General features: G+C 43.5%; 1 protein-coding gene across 1 annotated transcript in view; it reads right to left on the bottom strand.

Annotated features, from left to right (window-relative positions):
* TNS3 (tensin 3) overlaps positions 1-22,937 on the bottom strand; it is a 96,580-nt gene that overhangs the window by 21,727 nt on the left and 51,916 nt on the right. Inside the window, exons 13-15 of the mRNA XM_054384690.1 lie at positions 19,447-19,619; positions 18,983-19,100; positions 18,806-18,889 (exon numbers count right to left, since the gene is read on the bottom strand). Coding sequence (XP_054240665.1) covers positions 18,806-18,889; positions 18,983-19,100; positions 19,447-19,619 — 375 coding nt within the window. The remainder of the gene's footprint in view (positions 1-18,805; positions 18,890-18,982; positions 19,101-19,446; positions 19,620-22,937) is intronic.

Below are 22,937 nucleotides of genomic sequence, written 5' to 3'. Positions count from 1 at the left end.
TCTTGGCAGCAGAGGACCAAGCAAAGAAACACTTAAACTGAACATACGTGAGCCCAATGGAGCCTGAAAGGTTCCCCAAGAGCTGAGGGAGCTGGCTGATACCACTGCAAGGCCACTCTTGGTGATTTTTAAAAGGTCACAGCAACTGAAGAGTAAGCATCAGTCCTATTTTCAAGAAGGGCATGAAGAATGATGCAGTGAACTGCAGGCTTGGGTAGCCTAACCTCACTCTTAGAGGAGGGGATGGAGCAACTAACCCTGGAAACCATTTCCAATCACATGAAGGAAAAGTCTGTGCCTGAGAGTTGTCAGCATAGATTTACAAACAGGAAATCGTATTATCCACCCTGATAACATTCTCCAGTGAAGTGACTAGCTCAGTGGCTAAGAGAAGTGGATGCTACTTATCTTGACGTCAGTAAGGCTTTTTTCATGATCTCCCACAATAATTTCATAAACAAGCTGACCAAGCATGGGTTAGACAAGCGGACAAGTGAGGTGGACTGAAAGCTGACCGAAGGGCTGGGCCCAGAGGCTTGTGCAAACAAGCTGCAGCAAGTCCACTGGCAGGCAAGTCATTAGCAATATACCCCAGGTGTTGACACTAGGGCCAGCGAAGTCATCCCATCATCAAGTTTGCAGACAACAGGAGAGTGTGAGGAGTGACTGATAAACCAGATGGTTGTGCTGTCATTTAAAAGCAGGGAAAATGGGCCAAAAAGAATCTCACAGAAGTTCAACAAGGGGAAATGCAAACTCCTGCACCCTGGGAAGGAATAATCCCAGGTACCAATACATGCCAACGACCAAGTGGCTGGAAGTCAGCTCTGCAGAGAAAGCTCTGGTGGACATCAAGCAAGCTGATCATGAGCCAGCAAGGCAACCTCATGGCAAAGGCGGTCAGCAGTATCCTGGGCTGCATCAGAAAAAGTGCTGCCAGCCGGTAAAAGGAGATGATCCTTCCTCTCTGGTTAGTACTAGTGAGGCCACATGTGGAGTTCTGTGCTCGTTTTTGGGCTTCCCAGAACAAGAGAGACACAGACGTGCTCGAGCAACTCCAGCAGAAGGCTACAAAGATGCCTGGAGCACTGCTTGGACTGGAGCATCTATCACAGGAACAGAGGCTGAGACAGCTGGAACTGCTCAGCCTGGTGAAAAGAAGGTTCAGGAGAATATTATCACTGTGTATAATAACCTGATGACAGAGAATGAAGATGATTGAGCCAGTCTTCTCTCACATGAGGAGGAAAGGCCAGAGCTGGGGCTGAGGGAGAGTTGGGCAGCACAGAGCAGCATGGGGTTTAGTCACCACTGCAGATCCAAATTTCAGGTGTGACTTCTTTCACATCAAAAGGGAAAAAAAAAAAGTAAAGCAACTATAAGCTTTTCTTTCCTAACAGCTTGCAAATAGCATCAGACCAATTGGCTTCTAAGCTGATTTAAGTCTGAATTAAGTCCAACTTAACTGTAATGGACATAAATATATGGGATATCCTTATGCATTTGGATGAGGAATCATTCAGATGCTCTTACTGGAGAGGTTTATACACTAACAGTTTAAATCCCTTCTTTACAGGTACATTTTAATAACCAGTCAAGCTTTAATGATTAATTTCATTAGTACTATCTAAAGCAACCCAACACCAGTTTACATAATCCCAGGTTCTACAGCACTGTTTTCTGCTACAGAAAAAGCCATCCACTAAGACACTGCAAATGCCTGTGCACTTGAACAGGTTCATACCATACACCTGAACAGTTCCAGTGACCTCAGCCACTGCAGGACTGGAACCCATTAAGATGGCCACATGCAAAACAATCTCTTAGTTACCGTCTCTTGAGTAGACACACTTCAGAAGATTGAGGGAGAAACAAAGGGAGAGGAAAGCTCTGGATCAGTTCCAGGCCTACAAGTTAAGATCACATTAATGCCTCTTTTCCATAAGGAAATCTTTCTAATGAGAAAAGCAGGAAGGTTCTCACTGTTTCCATGAGCGCTACTGAAACAAGTTTAAATAAAGCTCCTTTTCATTTCAATTCATGGCAGAGCCTGGCTCTGCTATGACATGAATGAGGAGGGTACAAGGTACTTGAAAGAAATGCTTCAGATAAGGAAATCTGCCAATCAGTGTCCTGACTGAAAACTACTGGAATTCCTCACATAGCATACATACTGTACAGAGCAAGCATTTAACTGCATGAGGGAAACACTGGAAAACTGTGGCTCTGTCTTTTAATCATATCCATTATTTCAGCTATACTCACACCTGCCAGAAAAGTATCTTTAAGGAAGATGTGTGGTGTGGGAGACTCTATCTGTAACAGATCAGCTATATTACAGTCATTCTCTTGCTGCTGCAAACACAGTCAGGAGAAGCTGGCTGCATAAACCCAGTCTAGGTCATACTCCTACTGAAATCAGTGGTGCTTGTTTACCCAAGTATTGACTGTTTACTCAAGTACTGTAAGGACTGATGTCAACCCTGGAGTAAGCATTTCAATACACAATAAAATATTACTTTGGCTTAACTATTATACAAGAAAAAGCTGATTAGTTGAAGGTGGATTAGCTGAGCTAACGTTGTAAGTCTGAAGACTCTCCAGAAACAAGATTCACCAGGCCAAAAGCAGATGAATTTACTGTTAGAGTCCGAAACAGGACCACAAGGATGATCCAAGGGCTGGAACACCTCTGCTATGAGGATAGGCTGAGGGACCTGGGATTGTTCAGCCTGGAAAAGAGAAGACTCTGGGAGGGGGGACCTTAGAACTGCCTTCCAATACCTGAAGGCTGCAGAGGGACTTTTCATAAGGGTGTCTAGCAACAGGACAAGGAGGAATGGTTTTTATCTGAGGGAGAGTAGGCTTAGACTGGATCTTAGGAAGAAGTTCTTCAGTACGAGGGTGGTGAGACTCTGGAATAGGTTGCCCACTGCAGTTGCGGATGCCCCCTCCCTGCAGGTGTTTGAAGCCAGATTGGATGAGGCCTTGGGCAACCAAGTCTACTTGAGACGAATCCCTGCCCATGGCAGGGGTGTTGGAGTAGATGATCTCTGAGGTCCCCTCCAAGCTAAGCCATTCTAGGATTCTATGACACTGAAAGCAGCATCTGTAAGACAAAATAGCATAAGTACAGCAGATAGCTCTCATCTCTGCACATGAAACTTCAGATGCTTCCCAATTATACAGCAGGTTGAGATGACCCTGCTACCCTATGAGAGAAGTTAACTTCCTCCCTGCAGGCACAGGAATGATGATGGCAAGCTTCAAGCTTGTTTTTCTGCCTCTCTTCTCTGGCTGGGAGTCACTGGATGCCAGTTACCAAGAGCCTGGGGGCAGGAAGGCGAGTGGCACTCCTTCTGAAATAGCTTAAAATCTTCTGGCACTCTAATGTGACCTCACCTTTGTGTATGAGAGTTAATCTTAAAACATTTACACAACAAAGTCCTCTCTTGCTCCCAACCATAAGGGCACTTGCACAGAGAAATGGATCAAGACTTGATTCTTCCCAGTTTCAGGCCCTGGAATGCTGCCATTAGCTTTGGAGTCCCAAAGGCTGTGTAAAGAAAGGACTGCTGGAAAGCTCAGGGATGCAGCATTTATTTTCACCCCCCCATTTGCATAGGTGTAAAATACTAACCCAGAAAGCCACTGGCATGCAGGCATGGAACCTGTAGAAAGAACACCAACTCTCTGCAACTGTAGCCTGGCTAGAAACAAGGCTATCTGAAAGGCACTTCCCATGAAAGCAGATTTGTTTATATTTCAATCAAAACCAAGCTTGCTGAATACTTCAGCTATGTCCTCTCCATTGTCTGAAGCACAGTCCACACATAAGGGTTAGCTGTTAACCCTTTAGCTCACAGAATCATTAACTAAGGACAATCTCAGAGCTTCTACAGGATTTCTGTATATGCATGGTATGAACTCCCCTGGCATCTTTGCTGTAAAGCACTGGTGCCTCTTGCAGGCCCCTACAAAAGCTACACCATTATACTTATGAGAACACTGACAATGTCAAAATTTAGGGCTCTAGTTGAAGAAGAGATGTGACAAAAACAGAATCATTCTTGTTCATGTCTCTTCATGCTCCTGAGTCAGACTTGCATACCCACATTTACCATCACTGATCGTCAACTTTACAGGCAGAAGTGAAGCGAGGATATGGACTCTGCATCATACACTGCTGAAAAGTGACACTGAGGGAGAAAACAAATCCTGTGGTGCCCACATGAAAGGCAGAAAAATACCCAGTTTCCTCTTCTCTCCCACTTGGCAGCAAAGGTTGCAAACTTCTCTCAGTTGTAAGCAGTTGTAAGCTCTAGATCAAGAGCCAAAAGACAGTCACTTCCCTTTCCCAATAGTAAATTTTATTATTTGGTAAGCAAGCTACTCCACCATTCACCTGACTGTCTTGCAGAAGAATGTCTTGCTGGACCTTGTCCTCACCAACAAGGAGGGGCTGGTGAGCAATGTGAAACTTAGAGGGAGCCTTGGCTGCAGTGACCATGAAATGATAGAGTTTAAGACCCTTGAGGCATCAAAGTGAGTGCAAATCAAGCTCACTGCTCTCAACTTCAACAGAGCAGACCTCATCCTCTTCAGGGATCTGCTTGGCAGAGTGTCATGAGAAACACCTGGAGGGAAGTGGTGCCCAAGATAGCTGGCCAATACTAAAGGACATCCCCTCCAAGCCCAAGAGCAGTGCATCTCATGAAGGAAGAACGCAGACTAGAGGACCAGGAGGCCAACATGGATGAACGAGGTGCTCCTGGGCTTACATGGGCACAAAAGGAGAGTCTATAAGCAACAGAAGCAAGTGGCTCCTTCATATATCCATTGGCACTGTAAGGTACTTACGGCATAATCATTTTCCTCTTCACTCCCTCTCCTGCTTTTCCAAAGGCTAAGGCTCCAAAATTAGTGAGAGACTGAGACAATGTTCAAACTTCCTTGCTTTCAGTCAATCTACAGACTGTTGGCTTTAATGAAACTTTGGCCTTTGATACTTGCTATATTCTTCTTTCAACTTCACAAAAATACTGTGAACAGGCAGAACAAGACCTTGCAACAAGACAGGCAGGCATCCAACTCTGCCGGAAAGGATCAGGAGCTGCAGTGGGTATCACGCTGAAAGAGAGTCTTTGCTTTGCCCTCCTCCCAGAAAAGGCATACTGAGCTATAGCAGGGGGAACACAGCCAGAAGATCGAAGAAAGCTGGTTATTACCCCTTCCTATTTCATGTTTGGAAAGATTAACCTGGAATACTAAAGTAAGTTTTAGGGCACTATTTCAGGAAGATGAGAAACTGGAAAGGATCCAGTGGAAGGCTACCAAGATGACATGGTTCACACAATCCATAACAACAGGATGATGGAATGGAGGTTGTTTAGGCTGGAGAAGAAAAGCAACTAGATGGATAATCTAAAAACTACTAGAAGAGGGTCTCTTCTCTACCAGAAGAAACAACAGAGCCACATTCTTCTCAGTAGCAACAGAAAAAAATTGTTTGAGGAAATTCTCACAGGAATTGGATACCCAAAGGCATAGTTCAGCACCAGACTCAGTAGAGTTAGGTAATGGTTGGACTCAATGATTTTAAAGGGCTTTTCCAGCCAAAATTAAACAATTCTATGAAATCAAAAGGAGCTTGCAACAGTGGAATGCAACTCAACAGCAGAAGAGGTTAACCAGGGTTGTGGTGGAACCTCCATTAGGAAGGGTTTTCCTGACTCCAACAAAGCAGGTTCCAATACTTGTGATGGTCCTGTTGTGAGTAACAAGACGAACTATGCATCCCCAGAGGTGCTTCCCAAACATAATTTCTATCTTTCTATGGCAACATTAATTTCCTCATGTAGAATAATTTAACACAATCATTTCCAAACCTTTTCAGTTGCATTATTTAATCACTAAGAAATTTTCTAAGACATCCCGAGAAGGATCTCGGTGGTGTACGTATTACATGTTTGGCTCCCACAGCAAACACAACCATGTGGTGGCTGACAACACAGGAAACAAAGCAGCGAATCTGAAGAGGCAGGAAAGTGTTTCTCAGAGGCATTTATTTGGTGGAAGAAAAGAACACACTCAACAGTTAGAACCCAAACTGCTAGCAATTAAAGTACTGAATGCAGTACTGAATGCTTCTAACTTCCTGCCATTATCTATTGCATGGGTTTAGAAAGCGTTCATCCCGTTTTGGGACCATTTCACACATATTTAGGATTTAAAAAAAACTATTCTTGCCTTATGCTTAGAAAGGGCTTTAAATTGCCCCTGCTGCCCTGTGAGGAAATTCCCTTGGCAAGGCAGCAACTCTCTCCAGCAAGCACTGGCTGAGCAAGGCTGGCACTTTGCCACCTCCACTGGAGACTCTGCCCTGCTGGCAAGATGTATGACAAGAGTGGCTGCACACTGGGACATTTCTGTGCCCCAGCAACTTCTAGCTACTGTAACAGCCCACAGAGGCTCCTGCCAGTAACAAACATAGCCTCTGAAGCTGTGCCAGGGGGCAGCTTATCTCCAGGCAACTCTAGGATCAAGGAAGGAACTGCATTTACTCTCTGCCCCTGGCTGCACAGGGTTAAATATCAAAAGGATGGTTTAGCAGACCTCACTTCCCCCCATTCACAGACCCTGCCCCGAAGATCTTAGAGGCCTGCTTCTTTTCTACTGAGGAAATAGCCATTCCATTGACAGACCCTTACACCCTTTCACAGACACTTGGGAGCATACATTCATTCACAAAACACCAAAATACACCTAACTCCGATTTGGTGAACAACATTTGAAATACAGCATCTCCAAGGCCATAAGACTCTTATCAAGCCTTTCTGAAGGGCTTTCTTACCCTAATTTTATTTTTCCCAAATAGTACCAGAAAAAAAGAAAACCAAACAAAACCCCCACTTCCCTGGGGACTAAAGCAATCAGTTGCACATGTCTTCTCATGTATTTTAAAAGACTTAGCAGATGCTCTGATATTGACTTTAAGCATAGCTTTGCTGTCCTAGGAATGCAAATCAGCTGTGGAGGCATCTCCTCAAGCCATCCGGGTCACAGGCAGACATCAAATGTGACATTTAGTAAAACATTCTTGAGGAGAGAGAGGCAGTCAGTCCATAAGGCATAAACAAGAGCACTACTGTTCTGCTTTTAAGGACAGCAGATCATTCAATGATGAACAAAACCAAACCCAATGAAACAGAATATAATCAACAGCAAATTGTTCCAGTGGCTTTAGAGGCAGGCGATTCCATTCTTATCGCGGTTTACCTCATAATGGAATTTCAGATATTCACACTGCTGGGTAGGATAGTTTTCATCAAACTGAAATAGTTTTAGAGGAGAAAAAAAACACTGGAAATCAGAAGTGCACAAACTGGCACCTTCAAAATGAACAGCAATGCTTTTTCAGGCAGAATGCCCTGGGAGACCAAGAACGTTCCAAGAAAAGAGTCCTGTGCTCTGAAGTTCATTAGCTATTAAAATTGCTTCAAATGTGGAAGGTGCAGGTCCAGGTTGCCTGTGCGCAACTGAAAAATCCAATTTGTGCCCACAGACAGATCCACTCCAAAGTCAGTACAAAGGTGGCAAGGGTGGGGATGGGGGTGGCACACATTGGAGCAAACCCTGAGAAAAGGAAGGGTCTGAGCTTGTGGCTGACTTACTGGTATTCCTGGAAAGCAAGCACCAAGACTCATCAGTGAAATTTTCCATTTCATAGTATGATCTTACTGACTCTTCCTAAGGAAAGGAAAAGGGGGGAGTTTAAACTTCCTCTTTTCCTGTCTTAGTCCAGTTCCCTGGAGCCAGCAAGAACCAGAGAGGTCCAAGCATGCAGTTTTTCCTGTATGAGGAATACTTACCTAGCAAGATTGGAATGGAAGCAATCAAAGTGATGTTCTGACCATCTACTAAAAGTCTCACCTTGGTCCCATTCTTCTGCCAACAGAAAAATTCCAAAATGTGACCCTCTTTTGACCTGTTCGCTCTTCCAGAGTCACTGCCCTCCTGAACAAATGGCTCAACCCAGCTCCCTGCAGCCTTAAAACCAAAAGCAAGAGCTGCTTTTGAGGCTTGAACAGCATACCTGAACTATTTTCATTTTAAAACGAAAAAAGGAACTGATTTTTCAGAAGCTGCTTTTAACAATCAGAAATTAAAACAGGCAAAACCAAACTCAGCCAAGTTTAATTTTAGTGTTGGTCAGTATCACATAAAGGACTGACAAGTGGATTAGGTGTTTTCTTGGTCTGCCCCTTAAAAATTGTGATTCAGTAACTCCCCTTCTAGGGCTGCAGTCCTTAACACAAGCATCTGCTGCTACTGACTTTAGAGAAGAGTTGTTTGCATTAAGGCCCTAGGAATCAGGATGTTTAAAGCATTCTAGTGCATCCTGTCCATCACACCACGCAGAGCTGGCTGCTCTGCTCTAAGCCTGTATTTGGATGGAAAATTCAGTTCTGGAGTAAGAAAGCAGTAATATTTCACATGTACTGGCTGAATGAGCAGAATCACTCTGCATGTGCTACTGCCACAATAGACTGCTTTTCTCATTAAGCAAGAGAATAGAAAAAATAGGAGATATTCCTCATTCAGGAAAGGCTTCTATTTACAAAGCCCGTTTATTTTTCATGCTTTTGAAAGGAAACTGAATGCTGCTCTAATTCCGCGGGGTGGGGGCGGGGAAGAATCAGTCTGGACAAAGTTTTTGCACACAGTCAGCAATTATAGATGTTCCAGGAATAGGGTTATTTTAGAGAAAGAGAGAGAGAAATAACACCCATCAAAACCAATCACAAAACAAAACCAAAAAAACCCTAACAAAAAACAAACGAACCAACCAAATCAAACAAACAAAATAACCCAACACCATACACAAAAAATTGAAGTCTTCCTCAGCAGAAAAACCACCTCACAAAGGTCATGAACCTCTGATCCCTTAGCAATCCAGAAAAAGTTCATACTGACAGAACTCCTGGTCTGCAAAGCTTTTCAGCGTCCCTGCGGACTCCAGACGCTGCTACACAAGGCATAATTCTTCCCCTGCTGCTTCTCCTCAAGAGTTTGCGACCGACCCCGGCACACCCGTATGCTCTTTAAGCCCCCCGGCCTGTACTGCCCGCCCGGCTGCGGCCAACTCCGACACCTCGTCGCCACAGTGGCTGGTTGTATGCCGGTTGCGCTTGCGGGCTGCGCTGCCCGGCTCCCGCCTGACCGCCGCTGCCGCCTGCACCGCCCGCCCCCCGCCCTTCCCGCTGATGCCGCCCTGGGCAGCCGCGCACGCAGGGCCCCGCGGATCGCTCCGGGGAAGGTGGCCAGTGAGACACAAGCCCAACAGAAAATGAGTTTTCAGGCCGAGGGGAATACACACATACAAAAGGAGAGCGAGAGCAGGAATCCAAGCACGTACCTGTGGAAGCCATCACGACAGAGCTCCTTCACGGAGCGCCGCCCAAGCAGAGCCTCCGTCCCGTCCCGCCGAGCCCGTCGCACCGCATGCTGCCCGCGGTCAGGGCAGCCCGGCCGCTGGGCCCGCTGGCACGCCGGGCAGGGGCTTCGGAAAAGCCATTTCCCAGCTCTGACACCATCCGCTCTGCTCTGCGCCTCACAGCTTCACAGCCAAGAGACTCCCGCTGCCTGCCTACGAAGAAGCCCGGGCTGCCGTTCTCGGTGCAGCCGCAGCCCGCTCCAGCCAGGCAGGAAACCATTCCCCGAGCGCTGCCGGGCTCGCTCCTCACCCAGCCCGCCAGTTCCGCGCACCCCTCTCTGCTGACTCCACCTCTCGCGGAGCGCATTCCCGCCCCAGTCCCGGCCCCGCCGCCTCCCGTCCGGCGCATCCTCCGCTCGACTCCGCTCAGCGCCACGAAGCACAGCGGAGACCAGCACCTCACTGCCCTTCTCAGCTTCCCCGCACACCATCCACAGCGGGCTTTGCTCGCCTCGGGGATTTGATTTTGTGCCATGCTGGTTTTGTTGGTTTAGAGCTGTTTTGATTTTAAATCAGCTGCCCAGTTCCCCCAGCAGAGCTCACAGCTTTGTTTCTCTCAGCCGCAGGACACACAGCTGAGAACCAAGAGATGAGTGTTTCTTCATGTGGTCCACGGTCCAGCTGCTCTACAATACCAAACTGGCTCAGCAACTCTGATAAATTTAGCAGTCAGAGCTCTGAACAAAGCCTGACTCACTTCCCAGGGCTCCATCACAAACCACTGTGTCCGACCCTCCGGGGCTGCATCACCATCTCCCCATCATTGTTCAGAGCAGGTTCCATTGATGGGGCAGGAAGAGCAGTGGGAATGCTGCAGCACCACAACAGGCAGCACACTTCCTCCTCAGATTGTTCCTCAGTGTCCCACGGCACCACCTTTTCTGAAAGGATGGCTATAGGAAACTACTTGATATGTACAGAAACAAATGTGACCATTTAAAGCTTTCCTGTGATGAATTACTCAATTGCTTTCCAATTTCTACCGGCAAATCCTTTTGATAGCTTTACAATACACAAATCAGCTTGATGATAGAGGTCAGTATTAGTAAACTAATTAGAATTTTGTTTTCTTCCACAGACCAAAAGGAAAATGAAAGAAAACTTTGTAAGAATATTCACTCACACCATAGCAGGTGCTCCTGTTAATTACATGATGGCTGCACCCAGCAGACACAACTATAGGAAAGACTAGAGTTGTGTAAGCAACAAACAGGCAAAAAATGAGGGACAATCCTTGCCACAGGGGCAGAACAGGTCCTTCATGCATCAGTCCAGAACCACCATCAGTTATTTCAATTAATTTATTATACAACTACACCTTATCTGTGTTTTCAATGCTTCCCAGCAGAGACAAATGCAGTCGAACACAGTCTTCAAAATTCTATAAACAAGAATTATTACAGAAAATTGCTCCCCCCAGAAAGCATTCCTGGCTTTGCTTGAAAAGCACCATAATCACGGGAAACTTTTGGCTTTCTGATTTTCAGGTCTTGGAAACTCTGCCTGTTTAGCTGTTTACACTTGTTCAATCAGAAGTTAACAAGGATAGCAACATTTAACCCCAGAAGGTAACAGTGGTCTGAGATACCCATGAAAGCTGGGTTAAGTAAGAAAAGTATTCATTTCCAAAGTAATATGTAAATGTAATGCAGGTAGAAAACTAGGTAATCAAAATCATTTATACAATTGATTTTATCAAACTCACCCCTCATTTAAGAGGTATTTTTGCATGGAGCTTTCTAACAGATTCAGACTTGGTTATACTCAAGGGCTGTTCATCAAGAAAACCTCTTCAGTGTAATCACTCTTAATAACAAAAGATGAAGACACAAAAAAATCATGTTTTGTCTTTCTGTCACAAGCACAAAGTTTCCACCAGCAGAGATGAGTTCCAGGGAAGAAAAAAAATAAATCTGAAACTCTAAACCAGGAGATACAAAGGGCCAGACTGAAATGCTATTGTATACAAAAGCAGAGAAGCAGGAGTTAGGAAGGGAAGGGGGTTGGTTAGATGTCTCAGGTGATGAACTGGCTGGGTTTAAGTAAGCACAGTTTGTGAGACAATGTCTTCCCAAAAGGAGAAAGAAAGTCTTTTACCCAGCCAGGAGAATTGGTTTCATGGCTGTGGCAGGCATGCCACAGAGGCAAGGATCAGGTCCTCCATCCTCAACAGAGCAAGGCCTGTGTACAGTTCTCCTAGGTAAAATGCACAAGATTCCCAGTTTCATCAGAACCACCACACTGCACAATCTATCCAAAGTAGTAGGGAGCATCAAAGTTTTCTCCAGACTAAGTAGGATTTGCATACCCCCTGGAGACCACAGGGAAAAGTAAAAAGGATGAATCAGATTCTTAAAAGACAAAACTGTGCCAGGAAACTCAGCTTAAATAGGTAGATGCTTTACCCACTGCCTTGATGAGAGTTAAAATAATTCCCCAAGTCAGAGATGGAGTAAGTCCTTGTAAAATACTGTATGGGAAAACACACACAGCCAAGAGCCTGGAAACTCAAGTTGGATGTCAAGGGCAAGGGAATGTTATTGTCTCTCCTGTGAGCTTTATTGTCCTTACACAGATACCTCAATCAATGAGCTCCTTTGCCCATGGATTCATCAGTACATAACTTTCAAGCTGGAGAATTGGTTTACCACTTAACACGGCCATGAAGGTGGAGGAAATCAGCTCTTGGATCCACTAAGCATAAGTCAAACCAGCCCTACTGCCACAAGCAAGAGTGAACAGCCATCCTGGTAGGGCCCTTAAGCACTATATGGTCACACAGTTGTGTCATAAAACAAAAGGCTGTAGGTTCTTTGTTAATTTTTTAGGATCATAGAGCCAACTATGGCTTTTTCCAACATGGGATTGATCACAAATATATAGGAGAGCTTACCCAGAAGTGTCATAAATATATATACACTTTTTTTGCTATCGGGGGAGTTTTCATAGAAGAAGTCTTCAACTCTCATTCAGTAGGAGCTCTTCCCAGCTTTTGAAGAACTATGCTGTACTACTATTTTGCTTCTAAGTTGCTGCATGATTCAGTGTTTACCAATATGGTCAGACCTCTGCCAACAAACAGTGAAAACTAGAAGACCCGAACAAATGACAAATGACTAGGACAGAAGACAACCTATTTAAAAATAAAATACACAAAGAAGAAACTCAATTTTCCTCAGTGGAAGCAAAAGGTGAAACTTAGGGTAAATGTGGTACATAGCCACAACTCTCAAAGTGGGGAATCTGATGCTGAGAAAAAGCTGCAATTTTTAAAACCAAGTAGCCACAGAATAAAGTCAGGTAACCATGAAAAGTCTGCTTTGAAATCAAGACACTGAGGATGAAAGGTCCCTGAGAACACAGCGCCTCAATTAATTTCTACAGTAACTATTGTTGGCATAAACCGCAGGCATTGTTCTTATGAGGTTTGGGTGAGAACTGTAACAGAATGTAAGAGTGATCCATGGACATACAGATATATGATGAAACCAAATGTACCCTTTAGTTGCCTTAAGCTGATTATACTATCTTTATAATGTGAAAAACCACACCTTCTAACTAGAGAAGCCCCCTACCAATAAAAGCCTGTTACCCTCTGAGCATCTGTAATGAAATTAAAAGGAGATGCATCTTTAACATGAAGCAAGAGAGAAACTAAGCAATGGCTGGTGAGTAAGGCACAGATAATACATTTTTTTGTATAAGTATCTGCTGCAGATTTCAATCAGGGAGCCATCTTTGTGGGATCACCACCCAGTGCCCTTTTCTGCACAGAATTAGAATCAAATCTCTCAACTCTGTGTGTTAATTGGGGTTTTTTTGCACACTGGGTAAAGAACCCAGATTTGGAACAACATCACCACACTGCAAGTTCTACCCAAAGTACCATGGTTTTTTGTTGATTTGAGCTTTTCCAGATAAAAAGACTACTCACCTCTCAAAAATGCACATTACCCACATGCACTGCTAACTAGCATGAACAGGTACATGTGGAAACAATCCACATCTGCCAGACTCATTCCATCCTGTACTCCTGTTAAACTGCTGATAAATTTCTGCCAGTGGCATATCTCTTGCCTCTTCAGAACAAGTAAGAATTAGTGGTGGATGACTGATATCTCAGTGTTTTATACCTGTGTAAGATACTATTCCTACGTGCTTCAGTAAGTACATAGAGAGTTATTGGTCAAATGACAGATTTGCGGGGCTGGAAACAACATGGCTTTTTCCCCACAGTAAGCAAGAAACAGAAATCAAACCAAAAGCCTTTCCAAATCAGTATGTGGTTCATTCACTAGCACAACTTTAACAGAGCAGGGTACAGCAGTCCCCAGGTTTTTATGTTCAGGTATGTATATTTGTATTCTTTCCTCCTCTGAATCAATAACATATTAAATTTTTGTATGAGCAGCTAAAAACCTTACAGCATTTGTAAGGTTTTCTGTAGAAACAGGTAATGTGGCTATAAACAAAACCAGTCCACATTTAGCTAACTAAATGGACTGATCCCTAAATCATTTCATTCTTATCTCTATGCCAAAGAATAACGCTTTGGTAAGTTAATCAGTATGCCCTGGAAAGGCACCTCTCATGAAAATTTTAGCCAAACCAAGTGAGGGGGAAAAAAAAGGTCAGTTAGTGCTGATTATCAAACAGTTGTAGACACTTAAAACTGGAAGTATTTTGGGTAATATTGCTCAGTAAAAGCAGGCATAGATCACAAGCATTTGAAACTATTTCGGTTTCAGTTTGATTCTGTAACAACATAACTTCCACCATTCAGACTGATGTGAATGAAGTGAAAGCATTAATCTAGTCAGCACACAGGAGGGAACATTCCTGCCTTTGTTGTGCATTTGGATTACCAGGCTGAACTCACTGACAGCAAGCACAGCTTCTTTCTCCCCAGGCCAGGTAAGAGACAATATTTCCATGTCTGTATTTTAAGGATATATTAAGACCTGTATTATTGTCAGTGGGGCAAAGGCAAGAAGGGCTGTGACAACAGTGTCTTGAAAACACAACAGGTCATCTCCAAACTGCATGCAATAAAAAGTTTGTATAAAGATCAGTTTTGCTGAGCTGAACACGTCATGTAGTAATCCAGGGAGGAAAAAGTGTGACACAGACCGGAGGACATGACAGTGACTTCAGTGTTTACAATGGTGGAGAAGTGGCCTCTGAACATTTATAACTGTGCCTTGCAGCATTCCATATGCTCTTTCTGGAAGACCAGATTAAGTTTACATTAGCAGAATCCAAAGAGGAGAACCAAGCCCTTTCCTATTTGCTCCTGCAGCCTAGGAAGGCTTCATATGCACTGGGAAATGGTGCATTTTATCATAACTAAGAAGCATTAGCTGTTTCGTTTACAAAAATATTGTGGAGAACTCTCTCCTGAGAGATTTATGAAATACTCCTCACCCTACTGGGTGAGGTACCAAAGTCAGCCCATGTTAATGGGGGGAATTTAGGATTGCAATGTCTCTGTCAGATGAAAACAGAATCTGCATGAGAAAAAACATGTAAATACAGCTGTGTCTGGTCTTGAAGACTTCCATGACAGTATGAGCTGGCAATTTGTAGGAAAGATGCAGCTTTGAGTATAGTACCTAGGCAAAACTCCATGGTGGGTCTGAAAAGACAAAGCCTTACACATGCTTGAAGGCTCTGGGATTCCTTGTACCAGCAGCAGTGCCATCGTTCCACCATATACACTGCTTGAACTATGCAGCTTTACTTGGGTTGTTCAGAAAAGATGGAAAAACATGACATCATGTCTTCTCTTTTTCAGTACATGGATAAAATATAACAGACAATCTCCCCTTGTTTTACAGATCCCTGCCTTCTGGTGCACCATAGTGCCTGTTTTCATCTGCAAAGCTCTGTCTGTGCTTTGGCCAGGGATGAAGAAGGGGTACCTCCTCTTCTCCATTGGAAGGGAGGGAGTGACAGGGGTGGCTAGCCAGAGTTCAGTCCTCTGGCAGCGAGCTTGATATGGTTTTGTTACTTCTATGTCAAAGAGACTTCAATTAGCTGTATGTGGCCTGAGACAAGAAAGCCTTTATAAGCTTCAAAATGGCCTACAAATAGTGCTTCTGTTCCTTCCCTGAAGCGTGGGACTCTCCTGCGGGACATAAACTGGCTATTGTGTTACTCAGACAGCTGTATCTGGGCTCTATCTGGAGCCTGCCTTTCCATGGGCCATTTACAAAACTAGCTAATTTACAGACTGCTGAAGTTTGTCTTAAGAAACAAGGTGTCTTTCAAATCAGAACGAACTCCCTGGGTGCAGTATTGCTTGCAAGCTATTCAAAGTGAGGAAAAGTGCAGTGAAATCATGGCAACAAGCAATCACTAGAGCAGCAGCACCGACACAAAAGGACTGCATGCATGACCACAGGCAGAGGGAGCTGAAACTTCCTCTTGTCTGAGAAAGAGCAGGGCTCTGGAAAGGAATCCTGCTCTATCCAGCTGGTGCAGGCAAGACATTTTAAAGAAATGTGTGGGGAGAAGGAAGAGGTAGAGCATCACTAAGGAAAGAGAAACAGATACAGAACACCACTCTCCTGACTTTTCCTTACAAAGTGGTTTCACCTAGAAAGAAAATAGGGCTAAGGCAGCAAGGTTTTGTCAGGCTTCAGTGAAGACAGTGCCCTTCATTTCAGCAAACAGTTTCAGAATCAGAATTAGATGTGTTCAATATAAAAAGTGCACAGTTTACAACAAGAATACTGTATCAAAGAAGAGAGAATTTTGTCATTATGTTTGCATGGATATGGATGTCATTGCAACTCTTGACTACACAATACACAAAACCATATACCATTCCTCTAAAATGCACACTTCTGTACTTTTCTAGACTCACAGTAGTTCTCCTTTGATATGAGAAATGCTAACTATACTCAAGCTTACCTTCTGCAAGGCAGTGGGGAGGAAATAAGATAGTAATACATACAGATAATTGGTAGTTAGAAGTTATAGCATCCTTACTACTAACTTGGAATGCAGATAAGCAGCAAAGCTGAGAAGCAGAACAAAACCATTCTGAATTCAAGGGTGATCTAAACTGAGAGAAAAGACACAGTACCTTAATAGCAGAAATTAAGATGCAAAAGTCCTTGACTCTAGAGGCCTCAAGCTATTGAAAATCTCTGGAGAAATCAGTATGTTTATCAAATTCTAACAGAATTAAAAGCCTGAAAACATTTAAAAGAGCAAAGCTGCAAAGTAATAAAAACTGTGAGGTGTTAGAATTCTTGCAAAGTGCATGCTGTTAGAGTCACCTTTGTCACATGTGCATTAGAGCAGTCTCAAGCACAGGAACAGCTATTTCTGTTCCTTGCAGTTTCTTGGCCTCATTCAACACATAAAACACTTGCTCTGGCCATGAATTAGGGATTGGTAGCAGAAGTAATGAGAAGACATCTGCACTTCTTGTCCAAGTCAGAATACATAAAAGCAAGTAAATAAGGTAAACAGATACTGTAGATACAGACAATACATAAAGTAGAATAATGAACAGACAAGAGAGGAAAGGAAAAACTGAAGTAGGATTCTAATATTGCCTCTAATTATCTCCTCTGTTGGAAATGCCACCCAACTAACATTTCTTAGAGGTGCTCACTAATGGTGTAGTGGATGTTTTTTTAGCTGAGCCACCTCATACACCTTTAACCTCAGTGCCAAAGTATATTGTGTTTGCAGATAAAAGCAAATTAACAGGCAACTGAGCACTTAACCTGTAGCATTCAGCATACCTTGCACACCATTTTTAAACAGGTATTCAAAGGAAAAGTTACTTGCTCTGGGCTACTTTAGAGTAATTCTTTTCAGTGCCTCATTAACTGAGCTCAAAACCAAGCATTTGAGAGATGACAGCATTTGGAATTATGTAGGAGAACCACCAATAAAATAAGAGGAATACACTGAAAGCCTCAAGATTTTCCAGGGCAATTCCTAACTTTGCAACAGTGATAGAAACCATTTAACACCAAAGTGTTCAGCAGATTAACTCAACAAAGCAAGCTGCAATCGATTTGCTGAAGTTGCCCACTGATCGTTTAAGAGCTGAGAGAATACAGAGCAAAGACAAAGCAAGTGAACCATAAGGAGATGTCTTGAACTAGGTAGCAGACTGCTTTATTACTAAAGATAATTGTATTCTCTGTTGATGTTATTTGCTTTTTGTAACTATTAAATGAGGCACATTAAACAAGAAGTTTTGTTTTCCGAAGTTAAAAACACAACACTTGAATTATTATGCCATCAAAATCCACCATCAAATATACTGAAAGCTCTACTATCAAGATCCTGCCTGAAAAGAGTCATTACCTATGCAATAAAACTACTGATACATGTGAATTACCCATCTGAGGATCTTCTAATGCATACAATTTAAATGAGTGTCTGTGATTTTTATTCAGGTTTTAAATCAATAACGTTGGCTTCCTTCTATATACAGCACTTTCTGATGTGTTCACAGGAAACAATATTAATTTTTAAAACTTACTGCTTTTAAAATAATGTCACAGAGAAAGGATGACAGCTGACAATAGCTTTGCTGCTACTTTTAGCAGAAAGGAGTTAAGCTCTCAAAGAGAAATCCTTTACTAAGGAAATTCTTCTCTAAATCACATTAACTCTTTAACCATGTAATTATCTATTACCAACTCCTTTTCCACCTTTCTGCATTTAGAAACTGCATCATGGCAAAAAAAAAAAAACCAAAAAACCAAACCAAACTCCAGAACATTCATTTTTTTGACTAAGGATCTTCTTGACTTGACCACAGCTACTGCCAAGCTTTACTGTCAGCTTCACTTCCCCAGAAAGATGGCAACACAGGTATCACCCCTCTTCCCTCAGATGGAGACAAAATGTACTAGAAGTCACAAGGAACTCAGGTCTCCTGACAGCACTATTTTGGTGTTATCAAGTACCAGCAGAGAGACTGTGGAACACTGAAGACACACAGCCAAGAGCGAGACAGCCTCAAACACTGAACTGCATTTCCTTTTATTGCCATAACACAACTGCCTAGTTGCTCCACACTGATTTTGGACAGTGACCATGAACACAGGACTCCCTGTCAGCAATTAACAGGATTAAGTATTTCTCAGATAATTCCTCATTGTTTACTACTTTTTGGAATGACTAAACCAGTACCACTGCATTCTACTCCTCCAACCTGCACACATCTAGATTAACCAGACACGTGTCCTGTCTACAAAAGAGTAACCACTGTTGTGTTAGTTGCCTTCACAGACAATTCTGTTTCAGATTCTGTAAGAGGTAGGGGTAACTTACCAGGACTGGTTCTGTACAGCTCAGACGGGCTGCTGACCTTTTGGCTGGAAGGAATCCGCTGATGGTACAGTGGAGGTGTTTTCACTAGGAGAGAATGAAAAGCAAACTTCCTCTTCAGTAAAAGCTAAAATGGGGATAGTGCTGTTGAAATAAATAAAAAGACAGACATTTCCTTACCATAGGGTGTCTCTGGTGACAGGGGAAAAGCTGGTGTGGATAGGACAGTTTCATTTCCACTTTTTGCTGGAGAGAAGACTCCCCCATCTATTTCATCGTGGTAACATGCAACAGCCATCTAGGAAGGGCACAAAAACCAAAATGACAGTGTGAAAATTCCCCCTTAAGCCTACAACACAGTAGGGCATTTTTCATCAGATCACAGACTGTTTCCTATAATCTGATCCCCTATTGCAGCAGAGAGATCCTGGAACACTGAAAACATGCAGACACACAGAGAGAACAAGAGCAGGACATCCATAAAAACTGAATTGCATCTCTGAGATAACTACAGTCATTTGTGTTATTGCCACAATGCAACTGCTCAGTTGCTTCACGGGGACCTTGGCTACTGAACATGAACTTGCTACTCCTGTTGGCCATTGCTTCAAGAAATAGGTCTTGACAAATTCTTCATCCTTTACCTCCTTGGTCTTCCCCACAGGAACCGGTGATCCTGGATTTACAGCCTGGTCTGCAGCAGGAGACTTCATCCATCCAAGCCTGTTATACAACGGCTGCCCAGGGACATCATTGTCATACTGCCCAACACTTAACTTTCTGATCCTCCCCTCTGCAGCACCAGCATCTTGCATACCTGGTGCTAAAAACAAAGAGGTAAATTGAGTAATAAACTTTTACTTTTTTTCTCCCCCCCAAATTAGAGCTGTTAAAGCAAACTTCACAGTTCTGCCTGCAGTGATTCCATTCAAGAATGTTCATTAAATAAGTGGTTTCACAGCTGTTTTACAAAACCAGGCATGTAGGGAAAAAACAAAACAAACAAACAAACAAAAAAAAATCAATAAACCAAACAAAACCCCAACCAACCAACCAAGAAAGAAACTAAACAAAACACACACAAACAAACAAAAACCCAAAACAAACAAACAAAACCAACCAAAACCAAACCAAACCAGAAAAAGTTGTAATTAACCTTGCTGAGACAAGAGTTGGAGCCTATCTGCAGTACAGCTGGTTCCGGAGGAGTCAAGCAGCACCTTCCTGCTGATGCTCAATTTTGAAGGGGTGACTACCAGCAGAGCTCGCCAGCAGGGGCCGCTGCGGGCAGCCAAACGGGAACCCTCCCTCCCTAACACATAGCAGCTCTCAGCTGCAAAACCGCTGCTGCTTTCCAGGACTGCAATTCACACACACTCCCCCCGCCTCCCAGGAAAAATAGCTCCTTCTTAGCTTACAGACACCCTGCCCTTATCAACCCAGCTCACTGTGCATCTTCTGTGACACACGTGGCAATCACGCTTCATCACAAACATGAGGCACTAGCTACAGACAGGAGCTGTAACCTTTTGGATTCTGAGGAGCACAAGAGTAAGCCTGAGCCAGCAGAACAAACCAGCATAGTCAAGGGCATAAAGCAGTATTTGCTTCCAAAGTCACTATTAAGAGCATCACTAGGCACAGCTGTATGATTAGCAGGGGCTTTAGACTCAGACATGCGCTCCCACCAACAGACTATTCCTGCAGCAATTGTTTTTTCCAACTTTTCCTTCTCAGAGCAAGCTGACAATGGGGATCTCACAGCAGTCCTTACTGTGTACACAGGACAGTCCAAAAATAACAGTATGTACAGCAATTTTGCAGATACTCCTCTGAGAGCTGTGACTGTCTATGTATGTAAAAAGACTTTTGAGAATCAGCTATTTCTCTTCAAATGACCAAGGATTTCTAAAAGAACTTATTTTCATTGTTTGGTGTCAATTCAGCTCTTAATAGGATTTCCAGCTCTAAGTATGTGTTGATTAAGCACACCCCCTACACACCCTGATAATCATAGAATTGTTAGGGTTGGAAGGGACCTCAAGGATCATCTAGTTACAACTCCCCTGCCATGGGCAGGGACACCTCACACTAGAGCAGGTTGCTCAGGGCCACATCCAGCCTGGCCTTAAACACCTTCAGGGATGGGGCCTCTACCACCTCCCTGGTCAGCTTGGCTCCACTGTCTCACCACCCTCATGGTGAAGAATTTCTTCCTAACTTCCAATCTGAATCTACCCATTTCTAGTTTTGCTCCATTCCCCCTAGTCCTATCACTCCCTAACATCCTAAAAAGTCCCTCACCAGCTATCTTGTAGGCCCCCTTCAGATATGGAAGGCTACAATAAGGTCTCCTAGGAGCCTTCCATAATGGGTACAATCAAGGCATATAGGATATGTGCTTATATTCAGGTCCAGAGAAGAGCAAAAAAACTGGTGAAGGGTCTGGAGAACAGGTCTTATGAGGAGTAGCTGAGGGAACTGGGGATGTTTAGCCTGGAGAAGAGGAGGGTGAGGGAAGACCTCATTGCTCTCTACAGCTCCCACAACCTCCCAGAAGGCTGGAGCCAGGTGGGGGTTGGTCTCTTCTTCCTAGTAACAAATGATAGGATGAGAGGAAATGGCCTCAAGTTGCACCTAGGGTTGGACATTAGAAGAAACTTCTTCACTGGAAGGGTTTTCAACCACTCAAACAGGCTGCCCAGGGCAGGAGTTGAACCCCGACCCCTAGAGGTGTTTCAAAGAGACAGAGATGTGGTGCTGAGGGACATGGTTTAGACCCAGACTTGATAGATTTAGGTAATGGACTTGATGATCTTAAAGGTCTGTTTCTGATTCTATGACTCTGTGGAACCATAGCAGCAGTGGTCCAAAGTGTGTTCATGCTCTAAAGCAGGAGGAGGGCTGAACCAGCCGCTTGGACAGAGGAGGACAGTGGTGTACACCTTCCACACATATTCGTTTCCTAATTGGAAGAAGCTGACAGAAGCCAAGGTATAAAATCCGGGATGCAGCGTAAGTGCCTTCTGCATGACAGACATTTCACCTTGGTTACAGAGCACAACTACAGAGCACCAGTGCACAAATACATTTCTGCACAGAAGGGCAGTTTTTATTCAAGATCAAAACATAGCCATGGATTTCAGCCTAAGGTCCATGGTATTTAAATGACTCTACAGTGCCATACAGATGTATCAACCCAAGTCATTTGCTGGCACATAAATAGATGTATAAATATAATACATCTAGCACATCTGGGAAAAGACATAACTCAGCATCTGGTTTTGTGGCATAACTTTGAAAACTAAAATACTTTTTGAACACCTCACTAGACCTGTTCTCCAGACCCTTCACCAGCTTCATTGCACTTCTTTGCACCTCAATGTCCTTCTTGGAGTGAGGGTCCCAAAACTGAACTCAGGACTTCAAGTGTGGCCTCACTGGTGCCAAGTCCAGGAGGACACTCACTTTCCTAGTCCTGCTGGTCACACTGTTGATGATGCAGGCCAGATGCATTCATACACTCATGTCATTAGCATTCACAAACTTGTCAAACTCGAGGTTTCTCCACCGTCAATATAATTCCCAGAAAGCTGCAAACAGGTACCTCAGGGAAAGGGCATTTTCCTGAAATAGACTGGAAGTGCTTTACATACCAAATTCCCAGCAGGTGTTGGACAACAGAGGGGTGAAGTTGCAATAAAGCTTAGAGCAAATAACTTCAAAATTAAGTAAAGAAGTCAGCAAAAAATTACTTTTACTTAGCTATTAGTTTTGCAAATGCACTTCAGAGTTGCCTCAGTGCAACAGATGTTTAGAGTTATTAATTTAAAAGGCATTCTTTCCAGTGTAAAGTGTCAGGAGCCAAGACTTCCTAGAAGTCACATCCTTCATTTTTGTTCTTGTAGTTGAGCTTAAAGTTTTGGCAGAGCTTCATAAATATCCCCAGGAGCACATATTTATTTCTCTGAAACCATTTTGTATACTCTCGTTTCTCTCTTTTCCCTGGTGATCTACAGAAATAATTTTATTTTCCCCAAAGAACAAATAATAACATTCCAACGGATCAACATCAGAACAGCATCAGGCATTTCTCTTGTCAGAGGATTCTCACCATGATAATGCTACAGCTGAC

The sequence above is a fragment of the Indicator indicator genome, chromosome 11, assembly GCF_027791375.1.
Source record: "Indicator indicator isolate 239-I01 chromosome 11, UM_Iind_1.1, whole genome shotgun sequence".
In the NCBI taxonomy this organism is placed as follows: Eukaryota; Metazoa; Chordata; class Aves; order Piciformes; family Indicatoridae; genus Indicator; species Indicator indicator.
Note: the sequence above shows the minus strand (reverse complement) of the source record. Positions and strands in the feature narration are given on the sequence as shown.